The sequence below is a fragment of the Taudactylus pleione genome, unplaced genomic scaffold, assembly GCF_031769625.1.
Source record: "Taudactylus pleione unplaced genomic scaffold, aTauple2 ptg000579l, whole genome shotgun sequence".
Taxonomy (NCBI): domain Eukaryota; kingdom Metazoa; phylum Chordata; class Amphibia; order Anura; family Myobatrachidae; genus Taudactylus; species Taudactylus pleione.
The window spans coordinates 1,648,809-1,669,220 of NW_028284981.1; the positions used below are offsets into that span (position 1 = coordinate 1,648,809).

General features: G+C 48.0%; 1 protein-coding gene across 3 annotated transcripts in view; it reads left to right on the forward strand.

Moving 5' to 3' along the window:
* The window catches only part of NUP214 (nucleoporin 214), a 101,399-nt gene that overhangs the window by 17,870 nt on the left and 63,117 nt on the right, over nucleotides 1-20,412 (forward strand). For all 3 annotated transcript variants that reach the window (XM_088453320.1, XM_088453318.1, XM_088453319.1), the window contains exons 3-10: nucleotides 3,275-3,426; nucleotides 4,690-4,888; nucleotides 10,224-10,294; nucleotides 16,821-16,884; nucleotides 18,481-18,584; nucleotides 18,675-18,781; nucleotides 18,971-19,037; nucleotides 20,153-20,279. In XM_088453320.1, coding sequence (XP_088309446.1) covers nucleotides 3,275-3,426; nucleotides 4,690-4,888; nucleotides 10,224-10,294; nucleotides 16,821-16,884; nucleotides 18,481-18,584; nucleotides 18,675-18,781; nucleotides 18,971-19,037; nucleotides 20,153-20,279 — 891 coding nt within the window. The remainder of the gene's footprint in view (nucleotides 1-3,274; nucleotides 3,427-4,689; nucleotides 4,889-10,223; nucleotides 10,295-16,820; nucleotides 16,885-18,480; nucleotides 18,585-18,674; nucleotides 18,782-18,970; nucleotides 19,038-20,152; nucleotides 20,280-20,412) is intronic.

Here is a 20,412-nt window from a genome sequence, read left to right on the forward strand (position 1 = left end):
CCTCAGCCCCACAGGGGTTTACCAGTGTTTTGGATCTTCTGACAGTTCTCCTGTTCAGTATATCCCAATGCTCCTGTACCTGGACGGCCTCCTGCTCTTAGCGGGATCACCGGGGTACTTTACAGCCAGGTCAGGATGACTGTGGCTTCAGGGTGCAGACGTTTAATCAACGGGGAAAAAGTCCTCCCTGCATCTCTCTCTGGGTATTCTTCATCTAGGATCCCTGCTGGATTCTCAGAATCTGAGAATTCTTCTGGCGTAAGACGGAATCTCCACTCTTCCATTAGGAGTACATGGATGTCTGCGCAGTCGACATATGTCTTTACACTCTGGGATGCATGGTGGAATGGGCTCAGTTCCATTCCAGACCTTTCCATAATTGGTTCATCTCCAGATGGAACGAGTTTTTTCTGTCGGATCACTGTTCAAACGATGATGCTCTCTCCGGAGGCAAGTCTGTCCCTGTCTGGGTGGCTATGGCCATCTCGTCCAGGGTATTCTTTGCTATGGACAGTGTCTGGTTCGCATCCTTTTCAGTGCAGTTGGACGTCTGTCGATTCCACCCTGTCAATTAACTTACTCTGGCATAACTCTTGTTTCCCGGTGAACCTGAAAAGGTTCAGTCCGACAGGGTCAGGACAGTGGATTCCTTTTTAGCAACACTGTTCATTGGGTGGCAATGACAGGTATGTCACATATTCGGACATAGTCCGAGGGTCTCCTCCCGACCATCTCGGCAGCGTTCATTTCAGGAGCTCTCCATTGGGAAGTGGGAGTCCTCAGCCATCACGACGTGCATCCCGGGGACTAGTCTCTTCCCCAAGAGAGGTTTCATCTCCTGGTGAGCAGGGGGGGCCCCCCTGAGGTGACCCTCAGGGCCTTCTGACTTTATCACACTATGGTGTTACAGTCCAGCTCTGGGGATTCTGAAGCAACCTTCAGCGACTCTTTGTCGATGAAGTGGTCCTTTCACTTTGTGTACCTCTGTTCTCCGGTCTCCCTTCTTCCTCGAGGTCTTTGGAAGTGTTTCAATTGAGACGGAGATGCTTTCCTGCTGGTGGCTCCTGATTGCCCCAGATGTCAGGGGTACTTGGATTTTCGGAGTCTCTCCATCGATACTCCATTCCTGATGCTTCGCTGCCCGGACCTGTTGTCTCAGGGTCCTTGGTTTTGCCTTGGACCTGGGTCGTTTGTCTTTGACTGTGTCCCTACAGTGGTCTTACGGCTTCCCTGGCTTTGTCATCGTTGGAATGATTAGAGCACATGGATCAGCTTTTGCTGGGACCTACCACAAACTGTGGCAACCATAAATCTTATGGTATTGTACCTGTCGATACAATCCTCCGGTGTCCAGGATTTCCAGATATTCTGGCATTCCTTCCGGCTGGCTTGGGTTTCACACTTGGCCTGGTCTTCCTGACAGTGCGGATCTCTACACTGTCAGTATGGTTAAGATATGGAATTGCTCCACTCTGGTATCCTGTTCATCCTTTGGAGTGTTTTCTGGATTATGCTTCCATTTGTCCTCCCTAGGGACTCCTTGGGAGTTAGTAGTGGTTCTTTGTTCCCTCCGGGGACAGTCAATGGAACCGCTGGTTGTGATAGCCATTACATGGTCTATTGCTTAGGCTCTCTCTTTCTCTCAGGGTGTTTATATCAACCAGGAGAGTGTCTGAATTGGGAGCGTTCTCATGTGGCTCCCTCTTCTGGAGGGCATCATGTCAGGGTGTGAGTTGCTCTCGCCCTGTGTTTCTTCTTAGTGGTTTTCAGGTTCCATATTATTCTGGAACTTATGGTACGGCCATTCTGTCCCCAGTCCTCTCGGCTGGTGTGGCCTCATTGACTGTGGTCCGGCCTCTTTGGATTTATGTGATCCGTTCAGGTTCCTTAGGGAAATCGGACTCCTTATTGGTGGTCTGAGATTTCTGGTTTTCACAGGAAAGGATGGCCGGCCTATAACCAAATGTTGGTGGATGGCCTCGTAGGTCTTCCTCAGGGGCCTACCCATGGGTAGGCCTTTCTGTTGTTGATGCTTGTTTTTTCTCGGGCCATGTAACCCTCGTGGGCGGCTCGCTGTGGCGCCTCGGCTGTTTTGCCTTACTAGGTGGCCACGTGGTCTTCTGTCCACACCTTTTTAAGGTTCTAGGCATTGGTTTCCTTTGCCTCTCAGGATGCTTCCTTTTTGGCGACGGATTCTCCTCTCAGCACAGGAGCGTCCCCACCCTTGGTTGAACTGCTTTGGGACATCCCCAAGGTCAACCCTGTGGACCCCTATGGACCCTGAAGTAGAAAACAAGAGATATGGTAAGAACTTACCTTTGTTATCTCTGTTTCTACGAAGTCCATAGGGTCCACAGGGCGCCCGCCCTGACGCACCTGGCTTCATATGGGCTGTGTGGCTGGTCACCGGTTTTCCGTCTCCCATTTCTGTGAGTATGGTTATTGAGTGTTCCAGTTTTCTCTCTCTTTTTCTCTCCTCCTCCGGCCTTTGGCTACTTACCAACTGAGGTGCCTCTGGCTTGGGGGTGGGGTTATAGGGAGAGTGGACCCAGTGCATCCTGGGAGCTAAAAGCTTTAACTGCGTGGTGCCCGGATTTGGTTCCCAACCTATACCCCAAGGTCAACCCTGTGGACCCTATGGACTTCGTAGAAACAGAGATAACAAAGGTAAGTTCTTACCATATCTCTTGTTTTATACACACCCTCTCACGCCTCCGTTCACCTAAACAACCCCCCCTCACTATTACCTCCCACAAATGCTGCCCGGCTGTCAATCACTGTGCTGTTATTTTGTTGTTACTACCTGTTCGCAAACAATCGCCCGCGCGTGCGCTCAGCGTCTGTAGATCGCTGCGTATGTAATGTGAATAAGACGCAACATTAAAAGGAAAAGACAGTGCGCTACACCTCTCGCAGCTGCTTAGTCGCGCTGGGTGTCTCTCACGGTATAGCGTATTGACGCTAGGGGATAAATTTACGAAGATGGGAGTTCTATTAAGAAGTGATGTTGCCAATAGCAACCAGTCAGATTCCAGGTATTATCTTCTAGAAGGTGCTAGATAAATGAGAAGTAGAATCTGGTTACTATGGGCAACATCACTTTTTAAATAGAACTCCCATCTTAGTAAATTTACCCCTTGGTGTATGAGGACATCTGTATGTGATATTGATACTGTTTTTGTATTGGAAAGCTGTACAGACTCAGTGGGGTATTTGGGAGAAGCTTTGTTAATCTTTGCTTGCAGAGACTTACATTTTCTTTCTACCTCTACAGCGGCGGGTCCCCCAGGGATTGAGGTACGGACAAAGTTTCCTGTGACCCACCTGGCTCTGAGCACTGATCATCTCACGCTGTCTGTCTGCATGTCCTGCCGTGAACTTGGCTCTTCCATCTCCTTCTATGATGTCCGGACACTAGTGAACGAGGTATGTGGCCTAGCTCCTTCTAGGTGATCTGTTGCCTGTCAGTAATGTTTTATAAGTGTTTTGTATTATTAAGTGTTTTTGTGAGCATGGTGTGATCATTTAGGACCTCATTCAGACCCGGTCGTGAGCGGTAAGTAATCGCAACCGGGTTGATGTTTAGGCCCTGCGCACGCGCAGCGGCTGCACTGCGCGTGCGCAAGCCCCGGAGCGAAAGATATTCTCACGCTCCGGAGCTCACTACAAAAGGGGCGGCTGTCGATGTTGATCGACAGCTCGCCCCGTTTTGTATTCGGGGCGGGGGGGTGGCTACACAAACGGAGGCGTTCCTGACCATCAACCTGGTCGGTCGCTAAAGCTGTGGATGGTAACCCACAGCTTAGCTAGCGACCAGGAGGCCGCACTAGAAAAGAGAAGCGGCCGCCCACATTCACAGCGAGCGCTCGCTTCTTGTGACCGCCTCTGAACGGTGAATTAGTGAGGTTTGAGCATTGTCCTGAAAATCGGAATTCTGGCGCATTAGGAAAAGAGAGAGAGCCTTTATGCCTATTTGCAGGAAATTAAGGTGAACGTTTTTGAGACTGCTTTTTAAGATCTAATGATTCAAAAACTCCATAGAGGATTACGGCTTCTGTATATGTTGGATCCTTAGGGTGTCCATACACGGTGCGATAAATCAGCCCGATCCGACGGATTGGTAAGATTTGGCTGCTATATCGTACCGTGTATGGGCATGATATCGGATAGTGCGCGCACCCGTGGGGTTGTGCATCACACCCCCAGATCTTACTGAAGGCTCAGTCAATCTGGGGATGCGATGTGCGATCCCATACAGCGCTATGCGGGTGGGGGAGCTGGAATATCGGGTGGTCGGCCACCCGATCGCACCGTGTGTGGGGACCACCCGATATGTCTGATCCCCCGTTGTGTCGCACGGTGCATATCGCACCGTTTATGGCCGGCTTAAGTAAGTTGACTTTGAAAGATCTCCATCTTTGTTTGGAAAGCCAATGCAGCCAATGCATCCAAACATTTGTAGTTTTATTAGTTGAGAGACCGGAGTATGTCATTTGGTCATAAAATCTAGTCCTGCAGAGGATCATTTCTGCGGTCAGCCTTGCCAGACACATAATGCCAAGTTGCATAGAGCTGGTTGTTTTGATAGGTGTTTTTAAAGTGGCTTTATTCTGTGCATATCTGTGCCTAGCATGATGGACATCAATTTTATGGCCTGATCATTAATATTGATTGTTTTTTCTACCACAGTCCCGGCAGCCAAAAGAAGCTTTCGCCTCCCAGAGACTGCTGAGAGAAGTGGACAGCTCTGTCATAGACCTTAAGTGGAACCCTGCAGTTTCCTCTATGGTGGCCGTGTGTCTGAGTGATGGCAGCATCTACATCCTGCAGGTCGCAGACGCGATCACTTTGTACGCCAGCCTGCCGTCAAGTCTGGGTGTAACATCAGGTGAGTCACTTGCGAGAGCAGGTCTCCAAAGATCGACCGATGGTCCTTCTGTTTTCCAGTTGGGTTTGGGTAAAAGTTGTTAATGATGATTGTTAATCGGTTTTGCTGGGTCAGTAATTATCCCACCTGCTTCTACAAACAGAAATCCCCAAAACATGACCTGTTGGGTGCTCGAGGGTTGGAGTTGAGAATCTCTGAGCTAGAACATAATTTGGTTTAACAGTGGAATTTGCACCAAAGTGCACAACACCACACAGCAGTGGAATAAAGAATCCACAACACACATTTTTGGAAAGCAGGTAAAAGATGGGAAGGTGAGGAGAGACTCTCCTAATCCCGACATAAAGAGTACAATGTATTCTCACGTGAGCATAGCCATCGACCCTCTTTATTCTCAGTCTGTACTATCCCTGTCTCCAGTCCCCTCTCAGTCAGTGGCACTGATCCTCTTGCCCGTTGAATGGAGGATCCTCAGACATACTGAATGCCTTAATTAACAGGCTATATCAATCTAGAGTTATACTTTAACTTGATAACAAATCGCCAAAAGGCACAGCAGTAGTTTTATTTACAGACAGGAGGGGTAATATACTCTGCAGTGACACCTCCTAATTATAGCTGACACAGCAACAGAACGACCGAACGGTAGATCTGATGTAAAGATCACTACTCCACAGATCTAAGGGCCATAATATGTATGTTTGAGGGGAAGCAATCGGGAAGCTGACTGCCTATATACCGGCAGCCGGCTTCCCGACTGTCTTATCCCGGCAAGGGTGAAATGCCGGGCGTCTGGATGTAGACGCCCGCATTTCCCCGACGCCGGGAGACGGCGCCTGGCATCACGATCGTAGTGATGCCGGGCGCCGCAAGCGGACAGCTGCGGGGGGGGAGGGTTAGGTTTAGGGCTCCCGGGGGGGACTTGGGGTTAGGCACCCCCCCGGGAGGGTTAGGGTTAGGCTAGGGGGAGGGAGGGTTAGGGTTAGTCACCCCCGGGGGGGACTTAGGGTTAGGCACCCCCCCGGGGGACTTAGGTTTAGGCAGCGGGGAAGGGGGTGGTTAGGGTTAGGCATTTAGAGGGGGGATTAGGGTTAGGCACTTGGGGGGGAAGTTAGGGTTAGGCACCCCTAAGGAGGGTTAGGGAGGTTAGGTTAGTGGATACTTACCTATCCACGATCGGGATTTCCAGCACTTTCGGGCTTCCGCTGCATCGCACTCTGCTCCTGTCGGGCGACGGGAATCGAACCGCCGGCCATGCGGCTGACGGTATATCATACCCATTCCTGTTTGAGAAGGTGATATACACATCCACTAATTTGCTGTAATTATATTTTGGCCAGAGTGACACCAGACACATTCCTGCCAGCTAGGATGTAGTGAATGTGTTCTCAATAGAACTGTATGCATGTTACTAGCGGACATTTAACCTGTGCACATAAATGAATCTCTGTGTCTGACATCAGCCTGTGGTCATGAATAAGTATCAAGAAGAATCTCCCTGAGAGTAACGATCAGTGTGAAAAGTGAGAAAATGCTCAAGTTCTCTAAACATTATTTGCTGTAATATAGTAAGGGTATCTAAGCCCCCCATGAGAATATTATACACATGAAATTAGACTGATACTTCTACACTGCCGTAGCAGTCTACAACTGCAGTGTGATCTACTGGATCACACACACATTGTGTCATGGCGTGTATCCACTACGCAAGAAAAATGAGCGATTGAACGATTACGACATTATCCTTCAATCGCTCATATCGTGCAGTAATTATGCCGGCAACAACCAGCGATGCCCGCTCCCGCTGGCCGTTGTCACCAGTTGTCATCGCCTGGACACGCAGGCCAACCTGAGGAGATCGTCAGGTTGTGCATTTTCGGGGATGAGGGAGGGTGCCTGCACTGAACGACATATGGTTCAGTGTGGGCACATTATCCACTGCACCGGATGATGAATGATTACAATGTTGTAATCGTACAGTCGTTCCACTCTCGTGTAGTGGATACGCACCTTTTAAAGTAGCTGGTTTCTATAACACAGATTGATGGAAAACATGAGTAAATTACACAGAGTTGTGCTGGTTATTGTAGAAGGATACTGCAGGCAGATATACACTATTTGTACCTACACAGAGAGAGGGCTGAATAAGACAATGGATTTGACCTTTGGTGGGTAACAGAGATGAGTCGCTGCTGAGAGCAGCAGAGTGAATGGCAGTAGAGACTGATTCCAGCTGTGGAGCAGCATCTTTGTAACAGAAGAAATAGTTACAACTAGGGATGTGCAGGCTCGGATAGGTTCGAGTTTGCACGTGGAGTTCGGATTTTTCCCTCCAAAAAAAGGGAACTCAGAAAGAGGCAAAACGTCATCTTGCACGGACGAACATCATCATTCTGGACGAACATCATCATTCCTGGACAAAAGTCCAGGAATGATGATGTTCGTCCATGCAAGATGACGTTTTGCCTCTTTCTGAGTTCCGTTTTTTTGGAGGGAAAAATCCGAACTCCACGTGCAAACTCGAACCTATCCGAGCCTGCACATCCCTAGTTACAATGTGTAGTTACATGACCATTTCATTCTAGTAACCAGCAGGATTAAGAATATTATCTTTATAGTCATTTAGTTGCATTGACCATGCACGCTTGGTCGACTGTTGCACAGGCAATACATACGAATTACCGCCGGCAAATCCCGACAGCGACAGGCCGACACGGCTGAAAATCCCGATCATCCGCAGGTAAGTATGAACTAACCTAACCCTCCTTAGGGGTGCCTAACCCTAACCTTCCCCCCAGTGCCTAAACCTAACCTCCCCCTTCCCCGCCGTCTAACCCTAAGTCCCCCGTGGGGGTATCTAACCCTAAGTCCCCCGTGGGGGTATCTAACCCTAACCCTCCCTCCCCCTAGCCTAACCTTATCCTCCCGGGGGGATACCTAACGATAAGTCCCCCTGGGAGCCCTAAACCTAACCCTCCCCCAAGCGCGCGGCTGTCCGCAGCTGCGCCTGGCATCACTTCAATCGGGATGCCGGTCTCCCTCGCCGGGATAAAGCAGTCAGGAAGCCGGCTGTCGGGCTTACGTCAGCCGATATCCCGATTGCATACCGTTGCACAGGCATGGCAAACAGAAATACCCGAGTTACATGACTTTGAATCAGTTATTACAAAGCTGGATTGTGTTTTACCCTGCCTTAAGGCAGCACGTTTACAAGAGATTCATCTTAGGGTGCTTAACAACCGTACCTATATATCTCCTGCTCAAAGGAGGCATTTTGTACCACTAGAGACTGGGAATTGTGTAAAATGTAATAGTTCAAATGCCTCTCTCTATCATAATCTATGGTACTGCAGAAAGATAAGTAGATAAAATTGTATACTATCTAAACTCTACACTAAAACTTAAATTATCTAAGAATGTTGCCGCCCTTCTCTTTGCTGACTTCTCGGTATGGGAGACAGAATCCTCTTTACATTTGTGGAAGCCCTCCCTGAGGGTTATGGTCATAGTGGCCAAACAACTAATTCTCAAATATTGGATATTACGATCAGCACCAATGTTAAATGAATGGAAAATTGCACTATTGTAGGTTCTTTATTGTGAACGACGTATGGCTATTCTTGGTATTGAAAAAGGAGCGCTGAATTTCTCACAAAAAACTTATATACAGTGTTTGCCAACCCTAGCCCAAAACAATATTTGGAAAGTATTTGAACACGGAATGGGTTCTTGTTACGACAGATCACCTAAAATCACCTGTCTTCCTTTAAATGTTTCTCTTCCTATACTTTTTTTTTTTTTTAATTCTATCCTTCCTTAATTGTCAGGATTAATTTCCCCTACCACTATTCTATTCTATTCTATTTTATTATCTTCTCTTCCCTCTTCTTAATACACCTCCGAAGCGACATAGGTTATACGAAATGCATGATGTGAGATGTATAATGCAATAGATTACACATGTTATGGTATATTACATTGATATTTTTATGTGATATATGTAGTTTTTGTTATTTCAACATAGTACATTCTCCGGTATTCATTTTTGTGTATTCTGAAATATTTTCAATTTATATTTGCTCTAGTTTATGAAAATTGGAAACTAGAAACAGTACTTTGTTTATTTCTAAAAACAGAACAGCTTCATATTTAAATGCACTATTCAATTCTTGAATTGTACGATGTATAAAATTTGCTGGTCAATAAACCAATGGGAAAAATATATATATATATATATATATATATATATATATATATATATATATATATATATATATATACATACACCACTAGGAGATAGAAGTGCATTTCAGGTATAGAGGGTTTGGAGAGGGAACCACCAAGAAATTGAGGTTGATAATTGACCTGGATAATAATACAACCCCATTACCAAAAGCTGCGTTCTAGCTCAAGGCCCACACACTAAGGACTGGGGTAAATACCCTATATTTGAGGTGTCTGTTTATTAACTGACAATATATAAACTACACACATGTTACATATCACTTCACATTCTGTTTTTATAATTCGCTTTTAATTTATGTAATAAAGGTTACATTTTAGGAGATACTGCTTATTTGGGTGTTCCACTTTAGAATGGGATATAGTTGGGATGCCGACAGTCTTAATACCGGCGCCGAAATCCAGACTGGTCGGGATACCTAAACCAGTATCCCGGCCGTCGGCATCACGAAGGTAAGTATCTGGGTGCACGGGGAGGGTAGTGTTAGCTAGCGGGGTTAGGCACTAGGGGGAGGGTTAGGCACTGGGGGAGGGAAGGTTAGGTTTAGGGTGCAGGGAGGTTAGGTCTAGGCACTAGGTGAGGTTAGGGTTAGGCACCAGGGAGGGGGTGTTAGGTTTAGGGTGCGGGGAGGGGTAGGTTAGGTTTAGGCACTAGGGGGGAGGGTTAGGGTTAGGCACCGCGAATGGTGGGCTAGGGGAGGGGTTAGAAATCTACTCACCATTGAGTCCTATGGGTGTTGGGATTCTGGCTGTTGGGATACCGCTGTTGGTATTCTGACTAGCGCACATCCTGACAGCCGGGATATTATTCCCAACCCCTTTAGAATACTACCCCTTTTTTCTTGAATGTAATATTTATTCTAGGGTGCACCTCCCACTTGATATTTAATATATATTTATTAGACCATATGTATGGGTGCAGTATACAATATGTAAAGAATTGAACTGCTATTGTGCGGGTACTCAATCCCCTTTTTCTTTGTAAAATAATGGCCACAGTTGTCATGCTTTGGTTGTTATATAACCTAGTTTTGTAAATTACTGCATGAAGTCAAATAAAAAGTAATATTCTGTACTTATTATTTCCTTACAGTGTGCTGGAGCCCGAAAGGGAAGCAACTAGCCATTGGCAAGCAGAATGGCACAATTGTACAGTACCTCCCAGTAAGTACTTTAATAATAAGAAAATGAAACTTACAAATGCTTACACATTACAGATGTGCCCACATACATCTAGCCTCCTTGCACGTTATACAGCCCTTCTAGTCGCACCATGCAGTGGCGTGACGCGGTAGTGCTGAGCATCTTTTTGCGCAACTTTTTACTTTCATATGCGTCTTATTCACCAAGTGATCCGAATAGGAGACACAAGCTGAAAATGATGTGCGGCATGTGTGTGACTGCGGGTGCACCTGCCTGCGAAATGCTACGTTACAATGTCACAGCCGCTGCCGCTTTGTGAATAAGACGCATTTGAAGGGAAAAATTTGCACGAAAAGTGCTCAGAGTCGCACAGCGCTCACGCGTTATATAGTGCACAGAGGGTAGATGTATGTGGACACGTCTGTACCTTCCAGAAGATGGTCACACAAGCAGGTGCTGTGACCCTGGAGGAGGAATACTTGCATTGACAGGAAGAGTCCTTTATGAACTCTTTTTATTTTTTTTAATTCAAGGTACGCACCCACATCCCGGTCATTTTACCTCTAAACTTAATCTGTGCCTAGTTTGTTTTGACAGCTGTTTTCCTAAAATTTGCAAGCAACCTACTAATGCTTTAGAACCATTTATTTCAACTTTTGTATATTCTACTCCTTGTTGGCTTCAGTAGTGTCTTACATTATCAATCATAGGGGGTCATTCAGACCCACTCGCGAGCAGCAGTACGCTCGCAAGTGGGTCGATGTTCCCCACTGCACATGCGCACGACGGAGGGAGCTCCGTCGTGCGCATGCGCGAGACCCGGACTGCGACAGCCAAGCTGTCGCTCCGGGTCTCTCACCAAAGGGGGCGTGCTGTCGATGTTGATTGACAGCACGCCCCCTTTGGTGGGCGTGCCGGGGGGCGTGCCTGCCAGACGAAGGCGTTCCCATGGGAACGCCTACTGTCTGAAGCCGGCCCCACTGACATCACTAGTGATGTTAGTGGGAGTGATTTTGGCTCTGATAGAGCCCAAATCACTCCAGGGCTTGTGGCAGGGAGACCCTACCGCAGGGTCTCCGTCGCAAGTCCGATGGTCAAGACCATCGCGACCATCTTTTTGGGCGCTCGCATATGCTGTGGGTGGTCACCCACAGCTCTGCGAGCGACCAGGAGGCCGCTCCATTTTCATGGGGGAGGGCCCTGATTCAGAGCGAGCGCTCTGGTCAGAGCGTCCGGCTCTGAATCAGGCCCATAGTCAAGGAACATCAGGTTTTTGTAGCTATAGGGACAAGACCCTATCTTCAGGACTTCAGAGGTGCTGGATAATTAAGTTGTGGCGGTATTCTTGGGAAGTGCCCCTGTAAATGTGTCCTCCACACCCCTTTTTTCCTCTTCTACCCTCATTTGAATAATCTCATCCCACAAAAATAACTTTTTGTTCTTATCCTTTTTTGTGGATGGTTTACAAAGCATGTGATTACACAAAGCAAATGCAGATGTTCTAAATACTGAAATAATATATATATAAAATGTATAAATGTCCAGAAAGGTATAATCCCCACAAGGAACTCATGACTGCCATTTGATCGTCTGTTTGATTGTTGAGGCTGGTTGATGTAGAGATGACCTGATGTCTTGTCCAGCTGGGTTATTGGTATATTGGGTTTTTCCCTTCCACTCCCGCCTCCCAAGATTTTGCCCATGCTGCTCCCTACCTCTGGAACTCTCTCCCTATCAGACTCTCCACCTTTCTACAAATCTTCAAATGGGTGAGTCAGCAATCAAGTGTTAGGTGCCCTTGTGGGGAATATGGAGTAGAAGAGATTGTAAATAAGGATAAGCACATAAGGGAATAGGTCCCTGCTCGTCAGATCTTACATTCTAAAGGGGTGGGGCAGACAAACAGGTGAGACACAGATTGGGTAGACAGGAAAGAGCATGTAGTTAGGATGAGAGCTGGAAGGCCTTGATGAAGAAGTGGGTCTTTGGAGCCCGTTTTGAAGATATGTAGGGAGGTGGAGAGTCTGAGAGGGAGAGGGTTCTAGAGGTAAGCAGCAGCACGGGCAAAATCTTAGAGGCGGGAGTAGGAGGAAGTAATCAGTTGGCAGGAGAGACAGCATGCATTTGTTGAGTGAAGTGAACTGGCGGGAGTGTGAAGGGAGATGAGGTCAGAGATGTAAATAGGAGAGGATTGGGTGTGGACTTTGTAAGTGAGCGTAAAAGAACCTTGAATTGAGTTCTGAAGGGGAAGGGAAACCAGTGTAGGGCTTGAAAGAGAGGGGAGGTAGATGAGCCGAGCAGCTCCATTGAGGACAGATTGGGGTATAGGGAGGTGGAAGTCTGGAAGACAAGATAGGAGGAGGTTACAGTAGTCCAATCTAGATGTGACCAGTGAGTGGATGAGGGTTTTAGTATCGTCCAATGTGTGAGAGGTTCTGTACCTGGAAATATTTTTGAGATGGAAATGGCAGGACTGCGAGAAGTGCTGAATGTTAGGTGTGAAGGAGAGGGAGGAGTCCAGGATAACTTAGAGACAGCACATTTTGGGGCTAGAGGAGATAGTTGTGCCATCAATTGATAATTAAATTGTGGCTGATCCACAGTTTCAAAAGCAGCAGAGAAGTCAAGGAGTATGAGCAGAGAGTAGTGGCCCTTGGATTTGGCAGCAAGGAGGTCATTGCAGACTTTTGGGAGTACAGTTTCTGTGGAGTGGAGAGAACAGAAGCCAGATTTAAATGAGTCAAAGAGGGAGTGGGAGGAAAGAAAGGCGGTGACGTGGTTCTAAATATGCTCAAGGAGTTTGGAAGTCAAAGAGAGGAGAGAGACGAGTCGGTAGTTGGAGAGAGTGTTAGGATCAAGGGTAGAATTTTTAAGAATGGGAGAGACCAGGGCATGTTTGAAAGCAGAGGTAACAGTGCCAGATGAGAGAAAGAGATTGAGGAGGTTGGCAAGATGGGAACAGGCAGAAGGAGAGAGGTAGTGGAGGAGGCGGGAAGGGATAGGGTGGAAGGTGGAGGAGAACCAGATGACGGCCATGACCTCCTCTTCAGATACAGGGGAGAAGGATGTCAGAATTGGTAAGATGGATGGGGAGGGGTGGTCTGGGAAAGGAGGGGCAGGAGTGCTGAGTGTCTGGTGCGATATGATGTCCTGACGTATGGAGTCAATTTTAGATGTAAAGTATGTGGCAAAGTCAAGGGCAGAGAGCGAGAAGGGGGAGGAAGTTGAAAGTGGCAAAGAGACACCAGTGGTTTGAGGACTGGGAGGAGATGAGGAGAGTGACAGGGCAGCACTGTAGAATGAGAGCATGAATTTGAAATGGAGGAAGTCTGCCTTAGAGAGTGATTTCCTGCAGTGGTGCTCGGCGATTCGTGAACACTTTTGCAGGTATCTGGTGCGTTAGGAATGCCAGGGTTGAGGGGTGGAGTAGTAATTACCGGAGAAACAGAGTCAAGAGCAGAAGTAAGGGAGGCATTGTATAGGGAAGTGGCTTGTTCAGGGCAGGAGAGAGAGCGAGTAAATGGGTGAGAAGCGAGTCAAGCAGGGAGGAAAAAAAAACTGTGTCATAAACCTCAATGTTACTCTTAGTGATGGTGGCCTTTGACAGGGCTGGGCAGTAAGTGGCACTCCAGCTGTTGAACTACAAATCCCAGCAGGCATTGCAACAGTTTTAGCATGGCCAAATAGCAAAACTGTGGCATGGCATGTTGGGATGTGTAGTTCTACAACAGCTAGGGTATTGCCCACCCCTACCTTATGAGTTAGAGGAGGGGAAGGAGAGAGAGAAATTAAAAGAGAGAAGGTGATATAGATGGGGAATGGGAAATTTGAGTAATCTGAAATATCACAGCGGTGAGTGAAGACCAGATCAAGTGAGTGCCCACTGACATGGGAGGGTGAGGAGGTCCATTGAGAGAGACCAAATGAAGATGTGAGGGTAAGGAGATTAGAGGCAGAGGATTCTGTGAGGGTATCAATTGGAATATTGAAGTCACCTAGGATAATGGAGGGAAGGTCTGAGGAGAGAAAGTGAGGGAGCCAGGAGGCAAAGTTGTCAAGGAATTTGGATGGAGAGCCAGGGTTGGAAGAGGCATACAGCATGAACCTCAAATGTACAAAATGGTAAGGGTTGGTTCAGAGGGTATGAGTTGGCAGGAGTAACCGGGGGAATAGAAGGACCACAACACCACCACCATGGTGACCCCCGGTTCAGGGAATGTGAGAGAAGGTGAGGCTCCCAGAGAAGAGAGCTGCAGGAGAAGTGTCAGAGGGTGAAATCCAGGTTTCAGTAATATCTAGGAGATGTAGAGAGTTGGAGATGAAAAGGTCATGGGTGGAGACCAGTTTATTACAGACCTATCTGGCATTCCAGAAGGCACAGGATAGAGGGACAGCATTTGAGATTATCAGGGTTGCTATAGCGTGGAGGTGAGATTAATTTGGGGGACCGAGATGAATAGAGTGTAGCGATGGTGTGGGCACCTGAGCTAGGGAGGGAACCTGTAGGAGGTGGGCAGGGGGGCAGTTTAATGAGATGTGGGTGGAGTGAAGTGACAGGGAGAGGAGGGATTAGTGGTGGGGTAGAACAGGATGAAAGTGGATTAACTGGAGGGGAGGAGGAGGAGACGAGGGGAAAAGGATAAAGGTGGAAGCAGGGGACAGAACAGAGGATTAGGTAGACTGAGTGAAGGGGGGAGTTGAAGAAAACATTGTCATGGTGGCGGACGAGGTAACTAGGGGGACGAAAACTGGAAGTAGGAATAAAATATGAATTCGAGAGAGTGCAAGTGATTTGCAGATATGCAAGTGAAAGAACGATGTTGGTAAATGTTTATGCACAACAACAAAACTTTATTATTGAGCGGAATAAAAGTGGAGATTTAATGAGTGCAGAAATTGAATATTAAAGTAGAACGTGTTTAGCAGATAGAGGATGTGAGGCAAGAGAGCTATGGTAAAAAGACAGTATTTTCAATTGTAAAGAGGCAAACTGAGAGAGGCATAGATACAGTATACATTGAGATGTTTGTAAATTCAGAAACCAGAAAAGTCAATCATTCCTCTATTGCATCCTAGAAAATGACAGACACAATCTGATTGGTTGCTATGGACAACATGTCCACTTTTTTCATTTTTAAAAGCTTCGGTAAGTCTACCTTTTGGGTCTTAGTAGTGCTCAGTTGGTGTTTAATGCAAATCTGTCATCCGGCATTTCAAGGAGGGTGAATTTAAAATGTGATTTTAAGTAATCCTCCAAATTAGTAATAGCCTCTGGTCTATCCTTTAAACAGAGTTTTTCTTCTAATACCGTCTCTGATCATATACAGAGTGAAGCTGAGAGCATATATTATACGTTCTCTTTCAGCAGCTCTCCCCATCCCTCGGCAATCCGTCCAGTCATTCAGCATCTGTAGCTCAGTCTAATTATTAAGAATTGTCATCTATTTCATTTTAGCTCATAGTGGGGTCATCTCCAGTGGCAGCGCATGGGTGGCTGGTTGATGCAGCTTGCAATGGCAGCGCATGGGTGATTGGTTGCTGCAGGTTACAATGGCAGCGCATAGGTGCCTGGTTGGCACAGATTACAGTGGCAGCTCATGGGTGGTTGGTTGCCACAGGTTGCAATGGCAGCGCATGGGTGGTTGGTTGCCGCAGGTTGTTATGGCAGCGCATGGGTGCCTGGTTGCTGCAGGTTGCAATGGCAGCGCATGGGTATCTGGGTGCTGCAGGTTACAATGGCAGCGAATGTGTAAATGGAGTAGCACAGGTTACAATGGCAGTGCATGGGTGCCTGGTTGCCATAGGTTGCAATGGCAGCGCTTGGGTGCCTGGTTGCCACAGGTTGCAGTGGCAGTGCCTTGTTGCTACAGGTTACAATGGCAGTGCATGTGTGCCTGGGTAGCACAGGTTGCAATGGCAGCGCATGGGTGCCTGGTTGCTGCAGGTTGCAATGACAGCGCATGGGTGCCTGGTTGCTGCAGGTTGCAATGGCAGCTCATGGGTATCTGGTTGCTGCAGGTTACAATGGCAGCTCATGGGTATCTGGTTGCTGCAGGTTACAATGGCAGCTCATGGGTATCTGGTTGCTGCAGGTTACAATGGCAGCTCATGGGTATCTGGCTGCTGCAGGTTACAATGGCAGCTCATGGGTATCTGGTTGCTGCAGGTTACAATGGCAGCTCATGGGTATCTGGGTGCTGCAGGTTACAATGGCAGCGCAAGGGTATCTGGGTGCTGCAGGTTACAATGGCAGTGAATGTGTAAATGGAGTAGCACAGGTTACAATGGCAGCACATGGCTGCCTGGTTGCAATGGCAGCGCTTGGGTGCCTGGTTGCCGCAGGTTGCAGTGGCTTGTTGCTACAGGTTACAATGGCAGTGCATGTGTGCCTGGGTAGCACAGGTTACAATGGCAGTGCATGGGTGTCTGGTTGGCACAGGTTACAATGGCAGCGCATTGGTGGGCTCCTGAAGCTGGTTGGCACAGGTTACACAGAAGTGGGCAGTAAAACTGGACTACTCTTAAATCCCAATGCTCTGTTTTTCAGAACCTGCAAGAGAAGAAAGTTATACCCTGCCCCTCCTTCTATGATTCGGACAACCCAGTGAAAGGTAAAGTGCATCTTGTTATATTCTAACTTGCTGTTCTCCATCAACATGTTGTGCGTTCAGATCAGCTGGTTTGTGGTTGCCCTATAGCAGGGGTCTTCAACCCAGGGCCCCGGGCCACTGGTGGCCCGTGGAGCTATTCCTCGTGGCACCTCCGATGGTGTGCAGACACACCCTAATGTCACCCCCTCCAGGTCCGTTTCAGTAAGTGTACACAGTAATAAACACATCGCCGGCTGTGTTTTTGTTTTGGCAGCTAATGAGCGTCAGACAGACTCTCATTGGCTGCTGCACCCACAGCCGGAGCTGGGTTGGAGCTCACTCATTAGCTCCACCTTCCGGCTCCCGCAGTGGGTGATGGGAGAGACATCATGACGTCTCTCCCATAGTGCAGAGCGGGCTGGGAGGATGGAGGAGCAGACGGCGGTGGGCGCAGGAGCGTGGATTCAGCTAAGTGGTGTTTTTTGTGTCTCTGTCCTATATATGTAAGGGGCACTGGCACTGCATGGGGGGGACTACTACTGGGGGGCACTGCATAGGGGGGACCACTACTGGGGGCACTGCATAGGGGGGACCACTACTGGGGGGCACTGCATAGGGGGGGGACCACTACTGGGGGGCACTGCATAGTGGGGACCACTACTGGGGGGCACTGCATAGGGGGGACCACTACTAGGGGGGCACTGCATAGGGGGGACCACTACTAGGGGGGCACTGCATAGGGGGGGCACTGCATAGGGGGGGCAGTGCATAGGGGGGACCACTACTGGGGGGCAGTGCATAGTGGGGACAACTACTGGGGGGCACTGCATAGTGGGGACCACTACTGGGGGGCACTGCATAGGGGACACCAAATACTGGGGGGCACTGCATAGGGGGCACCACTACTGGGGGGCACTGCATAGTCAGGACCACTACTGGGGGGCACTGCATAGGGGGGACCACCACTGGGGGGCACTGCATAGTCGGGACCACTACTGGGGGGCACTGCATAGGGGGGGACCACCACTGGGGGGCACTGTATAGGGGGGACCACTACTGGGGGGCACTGTATAGGGGGGACCACTACTGGGAGGCACTGCATAGGGGGGACCACCACGGGGGGGGGCACTGCATAGGGGGAACCCCCACTGGGGGGCACTGCATATGGGGGAACCCCCACTGGGGGGCACTGCATAGGGGGGACCACCACTGGGGGGCACTGTATAGGGGGGACCACTGCTGGGGCCACTGCATAGGGGGGCAGTTATGGGGCATAGTTGCCTCCATCTTCAATTATCTGACATAATTAGTGGAGGAGGAGGGACAGTTATGGGGCATAATTATAATTGTTGGAGGATGGGTGTTGTTCTGGGACCTAATTAAAATTGTAGGAGGGGGCAGTTGTTGGACATAATTGTGTGAGGAGGGGTCAGAGTCTAAATACCGCAGTATAGCTTAGTGGCCCTCGGGCTTCGTTGAAATTTTTTAATGTAGCCCACACTATCCTAAAGGTTGAAGACCCCTGCCCTATAGGATCTTGTGATCAGTAGCTGGATGATGTCCATAGATCTAGAGTAGGTCTCGAGTCTTATACACTTACTGATTGTTGCGTTTCAGTGCTGGATGTCCTCTGGGTCAGCACATACGTCTTTGCTGTGGTGTACGCAGCTGCTGATGGATCTTTGGAAACCTCGCCACAACTAGTGATGGTTTTACTGCCGGTAAGTCCCTTTTCTTGTTACCTGTCTGTGTTCTCACAGACTTGCAGAGTCTGTTGATGGTTTTAGAAATAAAGATATTTTCTGGCGCAGAAAAAGGAGGATAAGCGAGGGGAGCGTTTCCTGAACTTCACGGAGACCTGCTACAGCAGCTGCAATGAGAGGCAGCACCATTTCTTCATGAATTACTTCGAGGACTGGTGAGCAGTACTGGGAATGGGGTCTTCTCTCTCTTGGGCTCAGGTTTTGTCTGGCTGTCATAGTGTAGCTAAGAGGGGGATCCATGAACACTGTCATCAGTATCCTGTATTGCTCTAGTCTACCGTATAGTCGGGTAAGATGTACTAAATACTAACATTGCAGGTCATCATTTATTCTCCTTTCCTCAGGAACGTTCTTCTTGGGGCATCGGCCGCTTCAATAGAAGTCAGTGTGATTGCCAGGCCTCCTGACCAGGTAATTTTGTTATCCCTTTATTTTGTGGGTTTTTTATTTATTCATTAATGTTATCAAGTCTGTTTCTCTTATGTATACATCATTGTTTTTATAATAAGATCAAGGGTCAATTTCCTTACGATCTTGTATTGTACAGCTTTAATGAGAGTTAACCTTTTTGAAGTTTTTTTTTTTTTCCTCTTGTTCTATTATTAGAGGAGGATGGAGGAGGTGTGTTTGTGTTTTTGTTTTGTTCAGCTGTTTTATTTTTTTTCTTTCAACTCCATTGTCCACCCAACGGGGTTCAGTGTCTAAAGCTGGGTACACACCTTACGATGGTGCGATGCAACGGGCGATGTAACGATACATCGTGTGCACTGGACAGTCTGTTTGACGACCGGGTGATGTATCGTTGCTGCATGTAACGGCAGCTAATCGTTCATTGCATCGTCACATCTGACGCGATGAACAAGGGCCGGGAACGACAGATTGGGCGTACACGCTATACGATGTGTACTATATATAGTTCCGATCTGCGTTGAAACGATATATCGTGTGGTGTGTATCCGCCTCAAGAAATAAAGAGGTACATTTCTCAAATCTTCTAAAGAGGAGGTGTTGACAACCAATCAGATTCTAGCTATAATTTATCTAGCACAGTAACATAGTGGTTTGAATGACCCCCGCGCCGCAGCTGATAGAGGTGGCAGCATCTTTCGGAAGGCTCGCATTCACTGCACTTGAATGCAAGAGGATGAATGGGCATGTAAGTGTTGGTTACGCTCCATACGGGAGATTTATCAAACATTCTAAAGAGGGCAAGTGGCAACCAATCAAATTATAGCTACCATTTACTTAGTACATTCTATAAAATGATAGGTAGCATCTTGTCCTATTTAGAAGTTTTGGTAAATCTTCCCCCCCATGCATTTTCTGGCAAAACTAACCTTTTAGTGACCAGTCACTTTACACCTCAATGGCTAAAGAATTGAGATCTTACAGTGGGGTCTGCGGAGTTTGCCTCTTTGTCCTGCTTAGTCCCCTCTAATCTGCTTGTTATTAAACTGTGTAACTTGTGCTGTCGAGTGTGTTAATGATCCTGTCCCCCTCGGCCTCATAAGCTGTCTCTGTCACAGAACACATGGGAACTTTGGTTACTGGAAGACTCTGGCCGAGCGGAGATGCCAGTGACTGATAACAGCGAGGACACTTTGCCCATGGGAGTTGTGGTGGATTACAGCAGCCAGCTGGAGATATTCATCAGTACGTACCCTTACCCAATATCACACACACCCTTACCCAATATCACACGCACCCTTACCCAGTATCTCGCGCACGAGGAGCGCAGAGCAGGAACGAGGAAAGGATACTGAGCCCGATTTCAGAGTTGTACGCT